General features: G+C 40.4%; 1 protein-coding gene across 3 annotated transcripts in view; it reads left to right on the top strand.

Moving 5' to 3' along the window:
* Positions 1-7,436: 7,436 nt before the first annotated feature.
* The window catches only part of Tpd52l1 (TPD52 like 1), a 38,487-nt gene continuing 23,806 nt past the window's right edge, over positions 7,437-22,117 (top strand). For all 3 annotated transcript variants that reach the window (XM_035440340.1, XM_035440338.1, XM_035440339.1), the window contains exons 1-2: positions 7,437-7,499; positions 15,865-16,013. In XM_035440340.1, coding sequence (XP_035296231.1) covers positions 7,452-7,499; positions 15,865-16,013 — 197 coding nt within the window. In that variant the 5' untranslated portion in view covers positions 7,437-7,451. The remainder of the gene's footprint in view (positions 7,500-15,864; positions 16,014-22,117) is intronic.

Genomic DNA, 22,117 nt, shown 5'->3' with positions numbered 1-22,117 from the left:
TTCAGTTCTATTCTATTGATCAGTGTGCCGGTTTTTGTGCCAATACTCTAGCTCTGAAGTACAGTTTGAGATTAGGAATGGTGACACTTCCAGCATTTCTTCATTATTATTTTGATTTTTCTTATCCTGGGTTTTGTTGGTGTGTGTGTGTGTGTGTGTGTGTGTGTGTGTGTGTGTGTGTGTGTGTGTGTGTGTGTTATAAAGCTGAAAATGGTGTTTTTTCTATATGTTTTATTATTTTTTAATCATTTTAAAATTTGAATTAGAAACAAGATTGATTTACATGACAATCCCAGTTCCCTTCTCCCTCCCTTCCTCCCCTACCACCCCCCAACTAAAACCCTACCTATCACATACCCTTTCTTCTATTCTTCACCTGACTCAACCTTTCTGCTCCCTCATGACCTTTGCATCCTTCCTCTTCTTCCCTTCTTATTCTCATAGCTCCCTCCCCCCTCTTCCCATGCCCTCAATTTGCTCAGGGGATCGTTACCCTGTCCCCTTCTCCAGGGGACAATGTTTGTCTCTTTTAGGGTCCTCCTTGTTTACTAGTTTCTCAGGCAGTGTGGATTGTAGGCTGGTAATCCTTTACTCTATGCCTAAAATCCACATATGAGTGAGTACATATCATGTTTGTCTTTTTGTGATTGGGTTACCTTGCTCAGAATGGTTTCTTTTAGTTCCATTCATTTTCCTGCAAATTTCAAGATTCCATTTTTTTTTTCTGCTGAGTAGTACTCCATTGTGTAAATGTACTCATTTTCTCTATTCATTCTTCAGTTGAGGGGCATCAAGGCTGCATCCAGTTTCTGGCTATTACATACAAATAGTGCTGCTATGAACATCATTGAACAGATGTCCTTGTTGTGTGAATGTGCTTCTTTTGGGTATATGCCTAAGAGTGGAATTGCTGGATCTTGTGGTAGATTCATTCCCACTTTCTTGAGGAGTCACCATACTGATTTCCAAAGTGGCTGTACAAGTTGGCACTCCCACCAGCAGTGGAGGAGTGTTCCCCTTTCTCCATATCCTCTCCAGCATAAACTGTCATTGGTGTTTTTTATTTTAGTCACTCTAACAGGAGTAAGATGGTATCTCAGAGTTGTTTTGATTTGCATTTCCCTGATGGCTAAGGATGTTGAACACTTTCTTATGTGTCTTTAGCCATTTTAGATTTCTCTACTGAGCATTGTCTATTTAGTTCTGTACTCCACTTTTTAATTGGATTGTTAGGTGTTTTGGAGACTAGCTTCTTAAGTTCTTTGTATATTTTGGAGATCAGCCCTCTGTCAGATGTGGGGTTGGTGAATATCTTTTCCCAGTCTGTGGGCTGCCATTTTGTCTTGCTGACTGGGTATTTTGCCGTACAGAAGCTTCTCAGTTTCAGGAGGTCCCATTTATCAATTGTTGATCTCAGTGTCTGTGCTACCAGTTCAGGAAGTGGTCTCCTGTACCAATTAATTCAAGGGTATTTCCCACTTTATCTTCTAATAGGTTCAGTGTGGCTGGGTTTATGTTGAGGTCTTTGATCCATTTTTGACTTAAGTTTTGTTCAGGGTGAAAGGCTTGGGTCTATCTGTAGTCTTCTACATGTTTGCATCCAGTTATGCCAGCACCATTTGTTGAAGATGTTCTCTTTGTTCCATTGTATGAATTTGGATTGTTTGCCAAAAATCAGGTGTTCGAAGGTGTGTGGGTTAATATCAGGGTTTTCTACTCTATTCCATTGGTCTACCTGTCTATTTTTGGGCCAATACCAAGCTGTTTTCAGGACTATAGCTCTGTAATAGAGCTTGAAGTTAGGGATGGTGATGCCCCCAGAAGTTCCTCTGTTATACAGGGTTGTTTTGGCTACCCTGGATCTTTTGTTTCTCCATATAAAGCTGAGAATTGTTCTTTCAACGTCAGTGAAGAATTGTGTTGGGATTTTGATGGGGATTGCTTTGAATCTGTAGATTTGCTTTTAGCAAGATTGCCATTTTTACTATGTTGATCCTACCTATACAAGAGCATGGGAGATCTTTCCATTGAAAATGGTGTTTTCAATTCTTGTAATGAATTGTGTTGGAATTTGGATGGAGATTGCATTGAATCTGTAGATTGCTTTGATAAGATGGCCATTTTCACCATATTAACCCTACTGATCCATGATCATGGTCCATGGTTCCATTGTCTGATATGTTTCTTTAATATTTTTTTTATGTCTTAAGATGGCAAACTTGACCAACCAGTATGGAAATCAGTGTGTCAGTCCCTTAGGAATCTGGGAATAGATCTACCTCAAGATCCAGCTACCGTTCTTGGGCATGTATCCATAGACTGTTCCATCCTGCTACAGAGACACTGGCTCATCATGTTCATTGCTGCTCTACTTATAATAGTCAGAAATTGGAAACAACCTAGATATCTGTCAATGGATTAATGAATAAAGAAAATGTAGTACTTTTACACAATGGAATATTACTTAGACATTAAAAACAAAATTACGAAATTTTCAGATGAATAGATGGTGCTAGAAAAATAATTTGAATGAGGTAACACAGACCCCCAAATACAAATATAGTATGCGTTTGCTTCTATATGGATATTAGCTGTTAAGCCATCAATAAACAGGTTTTAATCCATATAACCATGAAGGTTGGTTATAGAGTAAGGAAGGGAGTGGGGGTGGATGGATGAATCTACTTAGGAAGAGGAAATAGAACAGGTAGCTATACAGAGATGTCGGGAGACTGGAATGGGAGGATTACAGGGAAAGGGAGTGGGAAGAGGAGCAAGTGACGAGATACAGGGAAGGACAGCTAAAATGAAGACCTGTTTGAAGGGTCATATGGAAACCCACTACAGTACATTTTTCTGAAAATAAGTACATATACTAAAGAAATCCAAAGGGAACCACCAAGTAACAGGGAAGACAAAGTTGTAACTAGACATCTATTGCCACCAAATGGTACCTTCAGTGTTGGGAATGGGTTATATCCAATTAGATTACTGGCCAATGGGCCTCCATAGGAAACCCCAAACAACTCAGCTATTGCTAAGTCTGTTGGTTGCTCTCCATAAGCTGATGGTAAGGCATTATTGCTGAACACAATGCCTATATAATTCACTACACATAAAGCAATACAGCTGATGCCTATCTAGGGCCTTCACCCCTACTGACTAGTGTTCTTGGTACCTGAAGGCACTCTGCATGCATTCTTTTGAGAATTGGACAAGGCTGTTTCTATTTTGTGGAATTATTGGAGGAGTATTGGAGTTAATTCTTCTTTGAAAGTCTGGTAGAATTCTGTGCTAAATCCATTTGGCCTTGGGCTTTGTGTTTTTAGTTGGAAGACTTAATTGCCACCTCTATTTTACTAGGCAATATAGGTCTGTTTAAACTATTTATCTATTCTTGATTTAACTTTGGTAAGTGTTATATATCAAGAAGTATATGCATTTAGTTTAGATTTTCCAACTTGGTGAAGTATAGGTTTTTAAGGTTCCTTATTGTTCTCTGGATTTCCTCATTATCTGTTATTATGTCCCTCCATTTTGTCTCTAATTTTATTAATTTAATCAATCTCTGTCTTTTAGTTAATTTGGCTAAGGGATTATCAATCTTATTGATTTTCTCAAAGACCCGACTTTTGGTTTCATTGATTCTTTCTTTGTATTGTTGTTGTTGTTTTTTATTTCAGTCCTAAATTTGCTTATTTCTTGCCTTCTACTCCTTTGGAGTATTATTTATTCTTTTTGTTATAGACATTACAGATATGCTATTAAGTTACTAATATGAGGTCTGTCCAATTTTTTTTTATATATAAAACACTGGTGCTATGAATTTGCCCCTTAGAACTGCTTTTATTGCGTCCCATAAGTTTGGGTATGTTGTGCTTTGACTTTCATTCAATTCTAAAAAGTTTTTAATTTTTTACTTAATTTCTCTCTTGACCTCGTTTTCATTTAATAGTGTTTATTCAGTTTCTATGAGTTTTTGCACTTCCAGCTGTTTTTGCTATTGACATCTGGCTTTTTTTCCTCTCCATTTTTTATTTAAATTAGAAACTAGATTATTTTTCATGTCAATCCCAGTTCCCTCTGCCTCCCTTCCTCCTCTGTCCCCCCCCCCCACAGATAGACCCTACCTATCCCATACCCTTTCTCCTCCCCAGGGAGGGTGATGCCTTCCTTAGGGTGTCTTCAGAGTCTGACTTCTAGCTTTTGTCTGTGGTGGTCAGATAAGATGCAGGGTGTAATGTTGATTTTCTTGTATCTGTTAACATTTTCTTTGTGTCCAAGAACATAGTCAATTTTGAAGAAGGTTCCATGAGGTGCTGAGAAGAAGGTGTATTCTTTTGTGTTTGGGAAAAATGTTTTGTAAATATCTGTTAGGTCCATTTGGTATATAACATCAGTTAGCTATAGCATTTCTCTGTTTAGTTTTTGTCAGGACGATCCATCTATCAGTGAGAGCGGGGTATTGAATCCTCCCACTATTAGTGTGAGAAGATCAATATGTGGTTTCTTTTCCAAACATGGGTGTGTTTTGTTTGGGGCATAGATGTTAACAATTGCAGTGTCCTCAGCCAGGTGGTGGTGGCACACATCTTTAATTCCAGCACTTGGGAGGCAGAGGCAGGTGGATCTCTATGAGTTCAAGGTCAGCTCAGTCTACAAATCAAGTTCCAGTACAGCCAGAGCTGGTACATAGAGAAGCCCTGTCTTGAAAAGAAAACAACACAGAAAACAAACTAAAACCACCAGCAGCAAAAAGAATTGCAGTGTCCTTTTGGTGGATTTTTCCTTTGATGAATATTTAGTTCCTTTGATATCTTTCTCTTTTTTTTTTTTTTTTTTCGAGACAGGGTTTCTCTGTGTAGCTTTGGAGCCTATCCTGGCACTCGCTCTGGAGACCAGGCTGGCCTCGAACTCACAGCGATCTGCCTGCCTCTGCCTCCTGAGTGCTGGGATTAAAGGCGTGTGCCACCAACGCCTGGCTTGATATCTCTTCTAATTAGTTTTGGTTTGAAGTCTATTTTGTCAGCCATTAAAATGGCTATACCAGCTTGTTTCTTAGGTCCATTTGCTTGGAATATCTTTTTCCAGTGCTTTGCCCTAAGATTATATTTATCCCTGTTGTTAAGGTGTGTTTCTTGGATGTAGCAGCAGGATAGATCCTGTTTTAAATCCAATCTGTTAATCTCTGTCTTTTTATGGGGGGAATTGAGACCATTGATGTCTAGAACTATCGATGACTGGTGCTTGTTTATTCCTGTTATTTTATTGTTTTGGTGTAGAGTTTTCCTCCTCTTTGGATTTGTTGCTCTTGGAATTATTTATTTCTGTGTTTCCTTGGGTGTGGATAACCTTTTCAGATTGAAATTTTGCTTCTGTAGAGTTGGTTAGATGCATACTGATTAAATTTGGTTTGTATCATGGAATGTCTTATTTTCTCCATCTATTATATTTAAAGATTTGCTGGGTATAGTAGTCTGGGTTGGCATCTGTGTTGTCTTAAAGTCTGTATAACATCTATCCAGCCCTTTCTGGCTTTTAGACTGTCCATTGAGAAGTCCAGTGCTTTTATCATAGTTCTGTATTTATTAATATGTTATTTGGTCTTTTCCCCTTGCAGATTTTAACATTCTTTTTTTTTTGTTCTATACATCGGGTTTGTTAATTATTATGTGTCATGGGGAATTTCTTTTCTGGTATAGTCTATTTTGTCTTCTCATGTATGTTTCTTATATCTTGATAGGCACCTCTTTCTTAAGGTTAGGGAATTTTTCTTCCATAATTTTGTAGAAAATATTTTCTGTGACTTGGAACTGGGTTTTTTCTCCTCCTCTATTCCTATTATTGGTAGATTTGGTCTTTTCACAGTGTCCCAGATTTCTTGGATATTTTGTGTCTAGATTCTTTTAGCTTTAACATTTTTTTGGACCAAGGGAGGACAGGCCCTTGTAAGAGCTCTGCTAAGGACTGGAATGAGAAAGGAGACATGAAATGGAGGACAGGAAGGGAAGTTAAGATTGCTGGACCCCATTTAAAAGCTGGTTTGTAGAAATTCTACATATTCTAGGAACTGATATTTCCTTAATCATTTATATAGCAGTATGTTCTTACGTCTTTTTGTTTCTGGTGGTGTTTAAGAGATATTCTAAATCTTTCTGACATGCTTTGCTCTGTTTCCTGTTGGAAAAAATCTCTCCTTCCCAAAGGTTGATCAAGGTTGACACATGAACTGATCATCTTCTAGGACTTTCCGTTTCGTCCTGTGAGACATGTATGAATGTGTACATTATTATTTCCACATGAATAATGCTTAAAAACCCTCTATGTCATAAATAAATATTGTCTGTACATATTTGTGGATATGCTCTGGGTTCTCCAAGCACCACAGGCTAGTGAGTGGGTCAGCCAGATGGCCTAGGGCTCTCCAGGGATTGTGTATCTTAACTAAGAAGGCATTTTAGTTATACATTGAGTTCTCATAGGATTAGTCTGTGTTACTAAGTACTTCCCACCTTTTCCTCTTTGGGGAACCATTTGTTTCTGTGTTTCCTCTAAGTGTGGCTGTTCCAGCTTCTGCATGTTACCCCATCAAAAATAGAAAAGAATTTTTGGGGCTCTGATTGTTTGAAGACAAAGTGCATCTAAGCAGTAAGTTTGTATGCACCCCACTATAGGGTAATGCGTTTTGGGGGTGGGTGAGTTTTGTTGTTGTTGTCTGTTGTTCATCTTTGAGTTTCAAAACCAGGCAAGTGGCCTTGAAGATGTCTTCAGGGAAGGAAGGTATATGTGAAGTCTCACATTGCGCTTCTTTCCCTGGGTGACCTTCATTTTCTGCTCCCTGAACCCATGAGGCAGTTAAAGGTGAACCTATTATGACCCAGGTAAATTCTGTGACAGCTTACTTTGTTTATATTTTTAAAAAGACGTCTTTTTTTTTCAGAATTATGTGTGTAAGTATATGTTGGGGAGGTATATGTATATGTGAGCACCAGTACCCCCTATCTAGAAGAAGGTGTGGGATGCCCTGGAGCTAGAATTACAGGTCGTTGTGAGCTACCTAACATGGGAAATGAACTCAGGTTCTCTATAAGAGTAGTACATGCCACTGAGCCATTTCTCCAACCCGTTGTTCACATTGTGGCTTTCCCTTAGCATTTTTTTTTTATTGTTTCTTTTGTTTTAGGCTTCTCAATATTTGTTTTCTTGGAGTTCATTACACATTTAGTATGAGGGCTTTGTTCTTTTGGTGAATTTTCTTTTGGTGAATTTTTAGTTGTCTCTTAGCATGAGAGTCAGTCAGTGTATGGAGTTCTCCAGGTTACAGAAATGGAAGGCGGCTAAATGTATAATCCTCACTTTATGTTTTGTCACTTTTGCCTGAAGGCTTGCTGGAGACAGAACCACTGCAAGGAAGAGATGAGGATGCACTAGCCAGTGCTGACTTCTCTAACATGCTCTCTGAGGAGGAGAAGGAAGAGTTAAAGGCAGAATTAGTTCAGGTATGTTTAGTAATCTTCTATTTCTATCTTTTGCTCAACACAGGTCCTCTATTGCAATGATGTCGTCTTTCCTGTGGTGAAGTGTCATAAATGAACACATGGCAGGATGATTCATTTTTTTCCAAGGTGTTTTTGTGATGCTGGTAGCGTCTGCCATGGTAAAGTGGGTGGCGGTGCTGTGTAATTCACAATAACAGTGTTAAGTATGCACTTCTTGTTTTCCTTAGTGTAGAGATGTTGTGCAAAAGTTAATGACTTGAGAATCAGGTAGAATGTGTTTACAACCGTGGGACAGACCAGGTGTGGCTGTGCATGCTTGTTATCCTTGCATTCAGGAGGATGAGGCAGGAAGATGAAGAGTGGAGGTTAGCCTGGGCTATGGAGGGAGTCCCAGGCTAGCTTGGACCACATAATAAGACCTTGTCTCAGAAGCAACAAAATAAATAAATAAATAAACCATGGCATGGGTGTAATTTGCTTATTAAAATCAGTTCTTCAAAATTTTTATTATTTTAATGAAAATATCAGTTACAAGAGCAGCTGACTTGGCTCTCTTGACAAGAATAAGGCTCTGGGGCTGGAGAAGTAAGCTACAATTAACTAGGGCTTAATTGGAGCATTTGTAGCTGCTGTAGGGACCCATTGTAGGGGAAAGGAAAATGCCAGACTCATCCAAAGCACAGGTCAGTGCCAAGCCTTTTGCAGGTGGTGCCCTCTCACTCACTGACTCGAAGCTTAGGGCTGTCTCCTTTGCAGACAGGGCTGGAGAAGGGGTCCTGCAGCAGAGCGAAGCAGGATGACAGAAGAGGTAGAAGCCACCATTCCTTCCATATCCAGTTCTCAGGGCAGGATTCTCTTGTCCCTGTGAAACCGTGGCTTCCTCTTCTGCTGTCACCTCCCCACTGGCTCAGGACACAGCCTCGGGCCCCACCACAGCTGATGCGCTATGATAGCTCACTGTCTCAGTAAGGTCTTAACTGATTGCCACAAATTGCTGTACATTTTATACTATGTTTTATTATTTACGTTGTGTTTTCTTGAGGCTGAATTTTGCTGTATAACCCAGGATGATGTGGAACCAACATTCCTTCTGTTTGGCCTGCTGAGTTGGGTTCTAACAATGTTTACCAACACACCCGCTATAAGTTTTCATTTTATTTTTATTGACACATGATAGTAGCATGTACCTATAGGGTACAGTGTGATATATTCATATATGTGTGTAGCATGTGGCAGCCGAATAAAGATGTATCGTGTTTATCTGCCGCCTCACACATCTACTTTGTGTGTGTGTGTGTGTGTGTGTGTGTGTGTGTGTGTGTGGTGAGACCATTCTGTCTCCTAGTTACTTTGAAATGTATAGTCAATATTATCACCCTACTGTGCAGTGGAGCCTCAGAACTTATTCTTATCTAAAATAATTTTGTATCCTTTGACCATTTTCTCCTCACTGCCCTGTTTCCCTCCCCTGCCTATAAACACTATTTTACTCTGCTTCTATTGGTTTTTTTTTTTTTTTGTATCAAATATAGATGAGATTTTGTAGTATTTGTTTTGGTGTGACTGCCCTTAAAATAATTTCATTTTAAAATAAGAGACCAACTTGGTTCTGTAACTCTACTGGGAAATATTTCAGCAAGCACCCTGTCTCAAAAGAGTGGCTTTTTACCTGGATTTCTGTGTGGCCGCTGATTGGTCGCACATGCCAGAGTGCAGAACAAAGGTCGCCTTAATGGGTAATAGGCTAACTTCATGAGGTCTCATGACTCAAAATTCTGTCTTAGGACCTGTATATGTCAACTGTGGTATCCAAAAATTATGTTCTATAAACTGCTACAGGCTAATTGACTTGAAGCTGGACCATAAATCCCTGTCTACAAGAGCTCCAGTGTCAGCACAAGAAGCCTCCTGTAACAGAATGACTCCTATAAAGTGTCTTGTTTTGTCTGGGTTCTGGGATTATTGGGATGTGCTTATATACATCTAACAATTCAGTATGTTCTTGTATGCAACTGTGAGCAGGGATTGTTCTTCTTCTCAGTGGGAATGTAAGCATTGGTTTGAGACGGATGCTCCCTGAATGCAAGCAACCAGCAACATCTCAGAATTCCCTGCCTTCTTGGTCACAGCGTCATGCTTCCAGCAAGTTTCATTTCTGATACTTTTGGGGTCAGAATTCTGATGGTTACACCAGACCCTTTGTGACTGTGTTCAGGTTACTGGGATTCATGATTCCAACCTTCCCAGTGCACTGGCCTTTAATACTTCCTGTTTATCTTTGGGCACTTCAGAGATACTCACCAAGGGTAAAAGTTAGCATCATGACTTCCAGAGACACTTGGGCAGGGTCTGTCCCCCAGACAGTGAAAAGACAGGCACAGGTATCTTTGAAATTTTCCCTCACCCATTTCCAGTTCTCCCTCGTTATCCTCACATTGGCCTTGCCCTTTTCCAAAATCAGCTTTCCTTCCCCTTTCTCTGCTCTTGCACAGAGCCTCCTGCTTTTGTGCAGCCAGCACCTCAGGGACTTTACATCACAGGGCCTTTACACTGCAGACACGTTGCAATTTTATTTGCAGTGCTAGGATCCAGTTGTTACAAGAACACACAGAGATCACTCTCAGCTATCTCGGCACTTTCTGAAAGCTCAGCCCCCATCTCAGCCTTCCACAGGTGGTCTCCTTGCTCAAAAGTAGCTCTTCTCTGTATCTGGAAGGTCTTGTTGGGGTTCTCAGGCATGGTATGGACTCCTCAGAGGCCAGCAGCTAGCTCAGCAGGTAGAGGTGCCTGTAGCCAAGCCTGGTGACTTGAGTTCGATCCCTGAGACTCACAGAGTGGAAGCAGAGATCAAGTCCCACAGGTTGTTCCTCTTCATGGTTCCCTCATAGCTTCCTGTTGCCTTCTGGCTGCCCCCCCCACACACACACTTTGTTGTGAATGGTCCAATAAGGGTGTCCTCAGTCTTCTAAATCTGTCCATCCATACAGCCAACATGTTTTGAGCACTACTTGAACTGCAGTTTCTTTTATTATGTTATACTTGTATTCTTAAGATTCCTTGGACATGAAACCAATATCACCCCTATCCTGGTGCAGTGGGGTGTGCATTGGTGTCCAATCACTGCTTGAGTTGTTTTGCAGCTTAATCAAAACTCTGTATTGCTAATGCCCAAAGTGGAGTATGTGATTTTATGGATCTTATCACTATGTTACAAGGGGCTTTTTCATTTCTGGTATTTGTTCTGCCTTATCCCCAGCTGCTTAAGGTCTTCAAATACCTAATTATCTCTCTTTTCACTTAATAATTCTTGCTGTCATCTCTTTCCCTTTTTGCTTCCTCTAAGCTGCGTTTGATGCACAGTGTTCTGTAATGTGCCTGACTTTGGAAAGATGGAAGTGTGGGCACCAGCACTGTCAATTTGTGGTTATATAACAATTCAGTATTGCCAATGTCCCTAGATAAAATGAATCAAGAAAAACAGGCATTAATAAGAGTGGGGGAAAAAATCCATCCAGCATCATCAATAGGCAGAACCTACTTTGAAGCTCCCTCCTCTCTTTTGGTTTCTTCCTCATTGGGTGGGAGGTCCAAGAACACATTGGACCTTCATGCTACTTAGATTGGAAAAGAATGACTTGGCCCTGGGCCTTTCTCTCAATTCCAACACAGTACCAGCATTTTAATCTTAGTTCTCCAGGAATCTCAGCCAAAAGAGGCAGGCATTGAAGCAGTATGCAAAATGATTTATTGACAATGAACAGATTATCAAAACATTTCTTCTGGTTTTATGTTATAAATTCCTTACAATGTAGCAATTAAAATGGATAATTAAACTTTCAATCTTACAACATAAATTGTATATTAAAGTTAGTTTTTTTTTAGCTAATTCAGCTTGGTTTTTTTTTTTGTATTTTTACTAAGATAAGTTTATTCAACACTGTCAACAAGCATAAAACATTCTATAGACATTACTTCAATCTCTCTCCAAAACACAAATTTCTGTCACCCTCTCTGAAAGGAAACCATAGACATCAAACAGTTCTCATACATTGCATCTCCGCCAGTCTCTGGCAACTACCATGATGCCCTCAGTCTCTGTGGTCAGCCATCCTGAGTAGTTCATATTCATTGATTTACATGCTATGTGAGCTTTTGGTGTCTGGTTTGCTTTTTTAAGCCTAATATTTTCAAGGTTCATCCATGCAGAAACATGGTCCAGGTTCATCCAGGCAGTAGGATGTATTAAGGGTTCGTTTCTTAGTATGGATGCACTGTATCCTGCTTTATGTATACAGAGTTTGCTATGTTCAACCTTTGAGGGACATATGGCCCGTTTTCCCTCTTGGTTATAAACTGTCTTGATGTGAACATTTGTGTTCTAAGTTTATGGTGGTATAAATGTAGAAATGGTACTACTAGGCCAAACTGTAGGTCAGTATTTAACTTCGGGTTAAAACAAGTTTCCTATAGTGCTGAGACCGCTTTAGTTTTTCATCAGCATTGCATAAAGGTTCCTTTTCTTCAAATCTTCGCTAGCACTTGTTTCCTTGCTAACCATATTTAAATAACCAGTTGACCTTGGACATAAATATTTCTCACATGGAGATTGTCTAGGCAGTCAAAAAAAATCAAATAACCCTAACTAGTGTGTTCCAGGCCTGTCAACATTATATAGTGGGAACCTGTCTCAAAGGAATAAATATTTAAAAAGAAGTCAAAGAACCAACTGTCTATTTCTAATGAAGAAGTAATTTTAACCTGAGGGAAAGAGTATTTTATTTTTTAGAAAGATTTTATTTATTTATTATGTATACAACATTCTGCTTCTGTGTATGTCTGCAAACCAGAAGAGGGCACCAGATCTCATAACAGATGGTTGTGAGCCACCATGTGGTTGCTGGGAATTGAACTCGGGACCCCTGGAAAAGCAGTTGGTGTTCTTAACCTCTGAGCCATCTCTCCAGGAAAGAGCATTTTAAATGCTTTTGTCAATGTGATTTACCTGCACTTCATCTTGCTTTATATTTGCTGTGACTAACAGAAATGCTCGCAATACAGATGTCACATCTCACCTGGACCAGACTATCTGGGGGTACTTGTCGGATATTAGAAGATGTTTGGCCTCACTTGATACTTCAGAATGTCATAGTAATGAAAGTGGGGGGCACGAACCTGGGACTCTGCATTTTACATATGCCCTTGGGGTGATTTTCATGAACTGTGGTTAAATCTCTGCTATCATCAAACCCCCAAACATTGGGACTGGTTGTGTTATTTCGGTTCATAGTTTCAGAAGTGTTGACTCACAGTCAGTTGGCCGTGTTGCTGGAGGTAACATGGGTGCTACGGTGGCGCATTGTAGCATGGTGGGAGTGTGTGGTTGAGAAGATGATTCACATTATGGTTGGCAAGAAGCAAAAAAAAAGACAGTGGGAGAAAGCAGCATCCCCAACACCAGCCATGCGGGCACACCCAAACTCTCTTTCATTAGGAAATACTTCCCTTTTCCTTTTTTTTGTCACTTCCTAAGCTGAGAACCATGCATTTGACACATGGGCCTTTGGGACATGTTCCAGATCCAAACTATAGAGATTATGAGGGATAAGTAGGTCACCTCCAATTTCTATCGCTTTGTGGGGAGTGTCAATGTTTTTTATTAAAAATTCTAATGGAAACTGATTCTTTTTATTTTCTCTGTTCCTTCACAACACATAAGTCATTCACTATGCCTATACAGCTCCAAGTGCATGAGGCTGAACTATCAAGATCTGTGAGTTCTTTCTCCTGCCCTACATCGGTAATTTACCTCTGCAAGTTAGAAGTTTTCCCAGGATTCTTATCACACAGTAGAAACTGCAGAAACATCCTACATATCCATCCCACCCCAATAGGGAACCAGAGGTCCCAGTAATTTCAGTCACTCAAAATGAAAGAAGCAGGAGAGCTGTAGCTATCAAAGAGTAAAGGGAGTCACCCAAGCAGTGACTGTGGAACAAGAACAAGCGATATCCATTTTAGGCAGCAGATGGAATGCGGGAAGACAGCTTGACAAAAATAAGAAGTGGAATATGACATGATAATAAAGAACAGAGAAATGTGATTTTAAAATAACCCTGTGCTCTCATGAAATGGGGAGACTAAAGCCTGTGCCCTCAGGTAGTCTGAGTGTCCTTCTTTTGCAGCTGTCAGCCTATGCATGCAGACAGAAGACTTGCTCATCAAGATAAAGACACGCTTCTACTGGTTATGAATGCACATGGGATGTGTGATTCTGTCTCTCTTCTGGAAATGTTTCCAAGAACATATAAAAAACATTCCATGAACATAAAGAAATGCATAACATTAAGCTGTCGGAACATTTTCCTGAGATTAAAAACCCTAAGATATTGCTCTATTATAGTGAGCTGTTTACGATGCTTTTCCTGTGTGTTTGTACCTTTGTTCCTGACGTGATAATCTGTGTTGTGAGGCTTCCCATCTGGGGGAGCAGTTCAGAGTGCCTGTTTATCATGCATGAGGACTGAACCCACTGCCTCACCATGGCCAAAACAGGAGAAGAAAAATCACAGCATCATTCCTACTGTTTGGTACTGGAATGTCTTCCTTGTGCCACAGAAAAGACTCTTTGTTTCAAAGGCAGTCACAATTTTTCAGCAGCTTGTTCTCTAGTGACACAAGAAACATGTCTAAAAGATGCCTGGTGGGATTGTCCCCAAGTCAGAGATAAAGTGAGACTGTGAATGTAAATGAGACACAGCTCCCTATTTAAAAAAAAAAAACACTTAGAATGCTAAGTAAACTGGCAGACTTCTGTTACCTTGCACATGTGGAGTACAGAGGATGTTCTCATAATGGTTTTGCTTGCCTTGCTGAAGGAAAGCATGAATGCTTGTGCTTCCCAGAAACCAAGATGGGAAATTAAGCCCTAATATTAGAGCAATCCATGTAGTTGTAATATAAAGCATGGCACATGCAGTTAAATCAGACTTTGGGAACTTTAAATGGATTTTATAGAACATATATAACCCAAACTCTGAGTATTTTATGTAACTCCTTAGTTAGAAATGAACTTGTAAAAACAGTTTTATAGTGATCTTGCATGCAGCATGGAGGAAAGAGTTGTGTCCTCCATCCAAAGCCTTTCACAGTGGTTTCATTTGTATTAGCTAAATCCAAATACTCCTGAGCAACAAACTGGCAAAACCCGCACAACAGAGCAGTGCTCTATAGTGAAAAGGGAAGGAACCATGGTAAATGTAGCAACATTAGCCAGTTGCAAATAACTGTGCTAAGTGAATGAAGCCAAACAAAACAAATATACAAGGTATGACATAACTATGTAAAATTCTTGAAACTGCAAACTCAGTTGAATGAAAAAAAAAGAATATTAGTGATTGCCTAGTGAGGGAAAGACTTAGGGGGGCAGGGAAGAATTAGGGAGAGAAAACTACAAAGAATGGCTAGGAGGTAATATATATTTTTCAGGTACCTGTGGCAGTATGACTGCATGGATACATATGTATATACATTTGTATGTCCATATATAAACATATGTATATATATACATATATATTCATGTAATACATATGCCTATGTATTATACTTATAAATTGTACATTTAAGATACATGCAGTTTATTGTATCAGCTCCATAGATTGCTAAAGAGAACACAACCCAAATTACTTCCTCACATATTCTCACCTCCATAGTTCCTACCTTTTTATGGTACTAGATTGGAAAAAGCACAATATCAGCCAAGTTTATTCATATCCCAGCACAGTTACGTGTGGCCAACAAAAATAAGTAAGCACTAACTAGTAACGCATGGAAAGAAATTATTTTGTTAAATAATGTGGGCATTACAAAACCAATCTTTAAAAGACATAATTATTGGGCCAGTGAGATGGCTCCGGTACCTTAGGGTACTTGGTGCAAGATGACAACCCTCCTCCAACTCCCAGGACCCACACGGTAAGGCAGGACCCACTCCTATGAGTTGTCTTCTGGCTTACACACACACATGAGCCTTGGCATGATTGCACTCACACACATACAGAAATATAATAAAAATACTATTTTCTTGTAGGCTTACAGGTGATTTTTATTTTCTTGTATGTCTTGGTGCCCAATCTGAATCAGTTAGAAGGGAAACTAAGTACCCTGGGAATCATTAACCCTAAGCATCCCGTATTAAGTTTCAGCTTCACAGAGTGGACTGTCATTTGCATGGTTAAGTTTGGGGGCTGGCAGCATGAGGCCACTGATAGGCTTCAGACACTCCACCAAATCATCGCAACCTTTTAGAAATGTATTTTTCATTAGCTCTGTTGTTTCACCCTGCCAATTATTTTCTTCTCACCTTTAGCTAGAAGACGAAATTACAACATTACGACAAGTTTTGTCAGCAAAAGAAAGACATCTGGTTGAGATCAAACAGAAACTTGGCATGAACCTGATGAACGAGTTAAAGCAGAACTTCAGCAGAAGCTGGCATGACATGCAGACCACAACTGCGTGAGTATATCGGCAGAGCTTCACTAATTAGGAATTCTGCAGTCTCGCCGCTCTTCTTGCTGTCCTCAGGTTTTTCCTACAAGGTTGATTTGGTGCTTGTAGGTATGAAGAAGGTATTTCCTTTAGGAGCAGAGGAAAGAAATGTGAGTGATAAGTATATTGCATGTAAAGCAGACTATTAAAGAACTTCCTGCAATAAGCCTAGGTTGACTAAAAATTCTTAATTTCGGGATCCAAGGATGCAGCCCAGCTGGTAGAATGCTTGCCTAAATACAGAAGGTCCTGGGTGCATTCTCTTACACTGCATGAAGGTGGGTTGGGCTTTCTTTCCCTTCTAGCATGGGGAAGTAGAGGTAGGAGGATCAGGAATTCAAGGTCATACTCAACTACATACTAAGTTAGATGCCAGCCTGTGAGACACCAGACCCTACCTCAAAAACCCAAAGAACCAACTCAAGCTCTAATTCTATTTCAACTAGTTGTTTCATTTATAGTCTTTATTGTGAAAATTTTGCAAAAGAAAATCACACTGGAGTTAACCAGACCCAAAGTCTGTGTAGCTCAGTGAACTTGTGTGCAGTTAAACATTTGAAGAAGAAGCTACTTACACTAGATTTTATACTTTGACTATCAAGTATATTTTTATGCACCCAAACCAAAATTCCTTAAGAGTTAGAACTAGAAAAACGAGTAGCTTTACATCCTCTTTCAAAACTCATGGCCATCACCTGCATTCAGTCCTTTCTTACGTTCTAACATTTAGGCTTTCTTGTTTTTTTTTTTTTTTTTTATCCTACATGTTATGCCTACACACTCATTTGGCTTTGGGTAGATTATGCATATGAGGGAGAACATGAAGTATTTTTATTTCAGAGATTGTGTGACTTCACTTAATATTTTACATTTCTAAGACCATCCATTTTCCTATGAATTTTGTGATTATATTTCCTTTTGAGCTAAATAATATTCTACTATATCTATATCTAATATAAATCTATGTATGAAAATTCACTATGTATATACATGTAAATATATGTGTATACCACTCTATATAGATGTGTAAATACATATATCTACATAAACACATATATGTATATACATGCATGAATATGCACATATACATATGGATGTGTATATATACATAGTGGGTTTTTATTTTCCATTTATCTGTTGATGGACAGTTAGTTGGATCCCAACTCTTTGCTATAGTAAATAAAGCAACAATAAACATGGTGCACATATCTCTGTGATAGGTTATGGAGTTCTCTGGATATGCCCAGGAGTGAAATAGCTGGATCATATGATAGTTCTATTTTTAATACTTGGGAAATCTCTCTATTTTTATTTTTATTCATTTTACATACTGTTATGGTAAATGTCGAGGGGAACCTTGTGTGTGGGACCTTGGCAGATTCCATGGCAGGCGAGCTTGACCAAGGTGGGGGACAAACATGCCAGGCAGACAGAGCTTAAGTGAGAAGTTTTATTAGAAAGCAGAGGGAGGGGAAAGGAAAGAGAAAAGAGGTGAAGAGACACAGACAGAGAGAGGACAGAAGAGAAGAGGGAGACAGGAAAAGTCCTATCTGCCCCAGGGAAACTGGGGGAAAGAGGGAAAGAGAGTGGGAAAGAGAGAGGGAAAAGAGAGATCAGAAAGAGAAGAGAGCCTAAGTGGGCAGGGGTCCGTCTGTCTTTTAAAGAGGTCCTTTTGCACCTGGGTGCAGATGATGCAATCTTGGAACCCTGGGCTGACCAGGGTACTGCCTGAGTGCATTCTGCCAGGTGACGGGGGCAGGCCACCATAATGCCTGAACCCTTACACACACCAACCACAGTACCCACTCCCTCCCCTCCTACCACTTCATGCCCCCACCTGCCCCAACCCACCCCTATCTGCTCCTCAGAAATGGCGAGTCAACAAAGTCTAGCACAAAACTAATTTCTACAATGGCTATATTAATTTATACCCCGCCAAGACTGAGTAAGATTCCTATTTCTCCACATCCTTTCCAGCATTTGTTGTCAGATTTATTGATTCTAGCCATTCTGACTGGAGTGAGTTGATATCTCGTGTCTTCTGGGAATGGGCAGAGGCTTCCCAGGAAATTGGGTGCTGCCTCTTTTTACTCTTGTATCTCTTTCTGATCCTGTTACCTTGGTGATTGTCAGTTATCATGGGGTGAAAAGGCCAGGAGACTTGGCTTTGGGATGGGATAGTATAGTGGTAAAGTTAGAGTTGCCTGGTAGTAACTCTGGCTACCCTCTGGCATCCAACCAGCTTTAGCTAGCCCACCTGAAGTGGGATTCCTGGCATTCAGGCATCTCTGGCTGGTATCAGGGCAGGGCTATGCTTTGAAATTACCTGTTTCCTGGAACAAGGGGTGTATAGGCCTCAGAGAGAGTTCATCATTGACAATTTCCTGTTCTGTTCAAGATGAGTGTTATTCATCAGTACACAACACTGAAGTTATCATAAACAGCTGGGCTTATGGTAGGGTGCTAGAGTGTGTGCCTAAAAGTGGTCATAAACTTTTAGGGACTAACACAGAGTCGACAAAACTGTCTTCTGAGAACCCTTGTTGACATTACTTTTCCAAAAGTAGTTATCTTTGAACGGTGGCAAAGATGAATTCTTTTAGAGTCCCAAAATCAGGCATGTCATAACTGGCATGAAGAGAGTATTAGTATAAAAGGTTGAAATGTGATATGGAGACAGACATCAACACCCTCCACCCCAACCCCAGTCGAGGGTAACCATGTTCTAAGCAGTTGATGGAGGGAAGTCTTTTGACTGCTCAACACTGCTTATTGAGTTTTCCCATGGCTTAGTGTTAGTTCTCCTCAGTCCTTGCAAACATAGAGACTCGAGAATGTCTGAGGTCATGGTGCCCTTCCATAGGCCAAGACACTGCTTGTCCAGGAAGAATTCTAGCCCCTTGTCTGATCTATCCTTTGAGGTCTGTGTCAAACCTTGCAGCTATAAACCACAGGGCTTCTTCAGGCTCTCTAAAAAGAGCCAGAGGCAGGCAGCTGGAGGCCCTAGGAAGTGATCTCAGCAGCCATATTTTAACGTAGTGACGCTGAGTCCAGCAGGAGGGGGAAAATTGGAAATGTTATTAGGGGGCTTATAACCAGATATTGAGAAAAACTGGGAAAACCAATGATAATGTTGAACTTTGCACAGATCCTGCAAATGGTGAATCTGGAAATATGCTCCCCACATGCACCCCAGCCCCCATGTCTGCTCCAGGAAACCACTGCCTGCCAAGGCCATCCCATCCATATGCCTTGAGTAAGATTCCCAATGCCCCTGATTTACCTGTAAGCAAGACACACTCTGACCTTTTCAGCTCCCACCCATTGCCATGTGAAGGATTAGCTGGACTCTGTATCTCCACTGATCAATTGGAGCAACATCCAAATCTCTTTTTTTCAGATTTTATTTATTTCTTATGTATACAACATTCTGCTTCCATGTATATCTGCACACCAAAAGAGGGCACCAGATCTCATAATCGATGGTTGTGAAACACCATGTGGTTGCTGGGAATTGAACTCAGGACCCCTGGAAGAGCAGTGGGTGCTCTTAACCTCTGAGCCATCTCTCCAGCCCACAGCATCCAAATCTTTAGTTCAACTTCTCTCATTCCCTTAGGACCCTGGGTTTAGCTCACTCTTGGTCTGAACCAGCAATACAGCCTGGCTGGAAAGTGAGACACAGCCATATTTCATATTGTTGCTAACCATTGCTAAATATAGTTTTTAACCCCCCAGTGTATGTATGTGTGTGCATGATATATGTTCATATCCATGTATGTGTTCATGGGGTGCATATAGAAGCCAGAGGTCAATGTTTTATGCTTTTCTGCATCACCTTCTGTCTTATCTTTTGAGCCAAGGTCACTTACTGGACCGGGAGCTTATAAATCCATATTGTCAGTGAACTCTGGGGATCTCTCTGTTCCTCTCTCACCAGCGGTGTGGGGACAGATGCATGCTGCTGTGCTCAATTTGTTGGTAGATACTTAGGGATACAAACCCAAGTCCTTATGCCTCTGTAGGGGATACTTTCCCCTCCTCCCTCCCTCCGTCTTTTCGCATAAACTGTAAATGGGCAGGGCTTTTCTTTTCTCAGAATATTTGACACTCACTGTGTATTTTCAATTAATCTAAGAAATTCATTCACAGTTTTTGTACAGATTGCAGGAGACTAAAATGAAAGCTGTTTCCTCTAATCTTTGGGAATATACCTTATGTTTCTCTTGCAGTGAATAGTTAAAGTTGGGTTTTGACCTACAAGTTGTTTGGCTTGCAATGCTCTTATTTTATACAGGTGAACATATTGGATTCTTTTTTAACATATGTGAAACGTTTAGCTATGGCTCTTTTTAGAAATGTTTTTGTTAAGACTTTATTATAAAGTACTTGAAAATAAAAAATAAATAAAATTTCACACACTAAAATTGACTAGATCCAAAATCCATATAGAGCTCTTCTTGATGATTTATATTTTTCCTTGTTAGATGTTCTTATATGAAAAAGGCTTTTATGTATAAGATTTTTCTTCTTTTTGTGTATGGAGTACTAGTGGCTGATGGGAAACTAGAAGGGCTTCCTGTCCAAAGCCTTAACTTTAGTCCCAAGGTCAGCCAACAAGAACTCTTTTGCCTTTGAGCTATGCATTTCTTCCCTGCTTAATTTATTAGCATGGAAAGATACTGCCTTTACAGATGTCTAGTGCCTATGTGGAAATCAGTTTTTCTCTTTGCAGTTCTTTGCCTGGTAGTAAGAAGTGCTTAGTGCCTGGTAGTAAGAAGTATCACTGATGATTGACAGCAATTATTTCAGTTTTTGTAAGATGCTAATTTCACCTTTTAGTTCTTAAGCACTAATTCCAAGAACATTTGGTGCTGTGCAAGATGCCCTTTGTATGAGAAGATGCACCTGAAAGTAGCCCAAGGCTCCCCAGAGTAGCTGCCTTCATTCCATGTTGTTTCTCTTCCCCTGCAGTGTGGCCCATCTGCCCTCCAGGTTTCTATGTGCATGCACCCAAAGCTTCATCTAGATAGGATGCATTCAGAGGAAGACCACAAACTCAGGGTTTTCAAAGTTCCTCTCCAGGGGCTGGCTAACTAACCTTCCCTCATCAGATGATGATAGCTACAAAAGGGTTGTAAACCACACACCTGTGTGCGACAACTTAAAATAAGTACTGCAACAGTACCATATGAACAACCTCCAGTGTTCAGTGGAGTATTAGACACTGAATTAAATTAGCTTATCTATCAATAGTCTGGGCTTCTATCTTTGCCCTTTAATGACCAATATCAATGAATTGCCCTGACACTGTGTGGCTGAACATGCTCCAGTTTCCCTGGGTCTATTGCCCTCTGCATTGAATTTAGGCTTCTGGGCTTCAAGCCATACTGATCTAAACTTCATCTGGCCTCCTGGATTTACTTCAGGAATTACCAAATATGAGCAGAGTAGTTTTATAGCTGAAGATGGGGAGTAAGTACAGGAGGGAATAGCTGTGCAGGGTGTGTCCAGTGTGCCAAGCTGTACTGGGGGCAGGAAGAGGAGACAGGCATATGTTTCCTGGAATGTGGCATCACAGGCAGGCTAGTTCCATGAAGTCTTCAAGTCTATTCAGACATGGAAGAATGGGTAGTCTCTGTTTTTTCATGTCTGCAAAAACAAATTTGTAGCCAAGCAGTCTACCAGGTGGAAAACTTCTTGTTGGGTGAATAGTACAGATTCAGTCCCTGGGATTATAGAATCAGAAAGGTAAGAGTTTCGTTTGGTTTGTTCACTAAAGGCAAATGCACGGCAGTGTGGGAGTGTGAAGCAGGACAGGAGCTCAGCCTGGGGATATTGCCACTCCAGGGGTTGTGATAGCAGGGTTTCCAAGAAGTCCTCAGAATGTAATCTGTTCAAGGGAGACTGGGGGTGCCTCTTGAGGGTGACATTTACTGCTGATGGCACAGCAGGACAGAAGACTCTACTCCCAAGGAGAGCATCCAGTTAGCGTGCTTGGTTTGGGAGGAGGGGCAGTTACCTCTGTTGATAGAGTTACTTTTTTTCTGCAGGGAATAGAAAGCCATTAG

This window comes from Cricetulus griseus, chromosome 2, assembly GCF_003668045.3.
Source record: "Cricetulus griseus strain 17A/GY chromosome 2, alternate assembly CriGri-PICRH-1.0, whole genome shotgun sequence".
Taxonomy (NCBI): Eukaryota; Metazoa; Chordata; class Mammalia; order Rodentia; family Cricetidae; genus Cricetulus; species Cricetulus griseus.
Note: the sequence above shows the minus strand (reverse complement) of the source record. Positions and strands in the feature narration are given on the sequence as shown.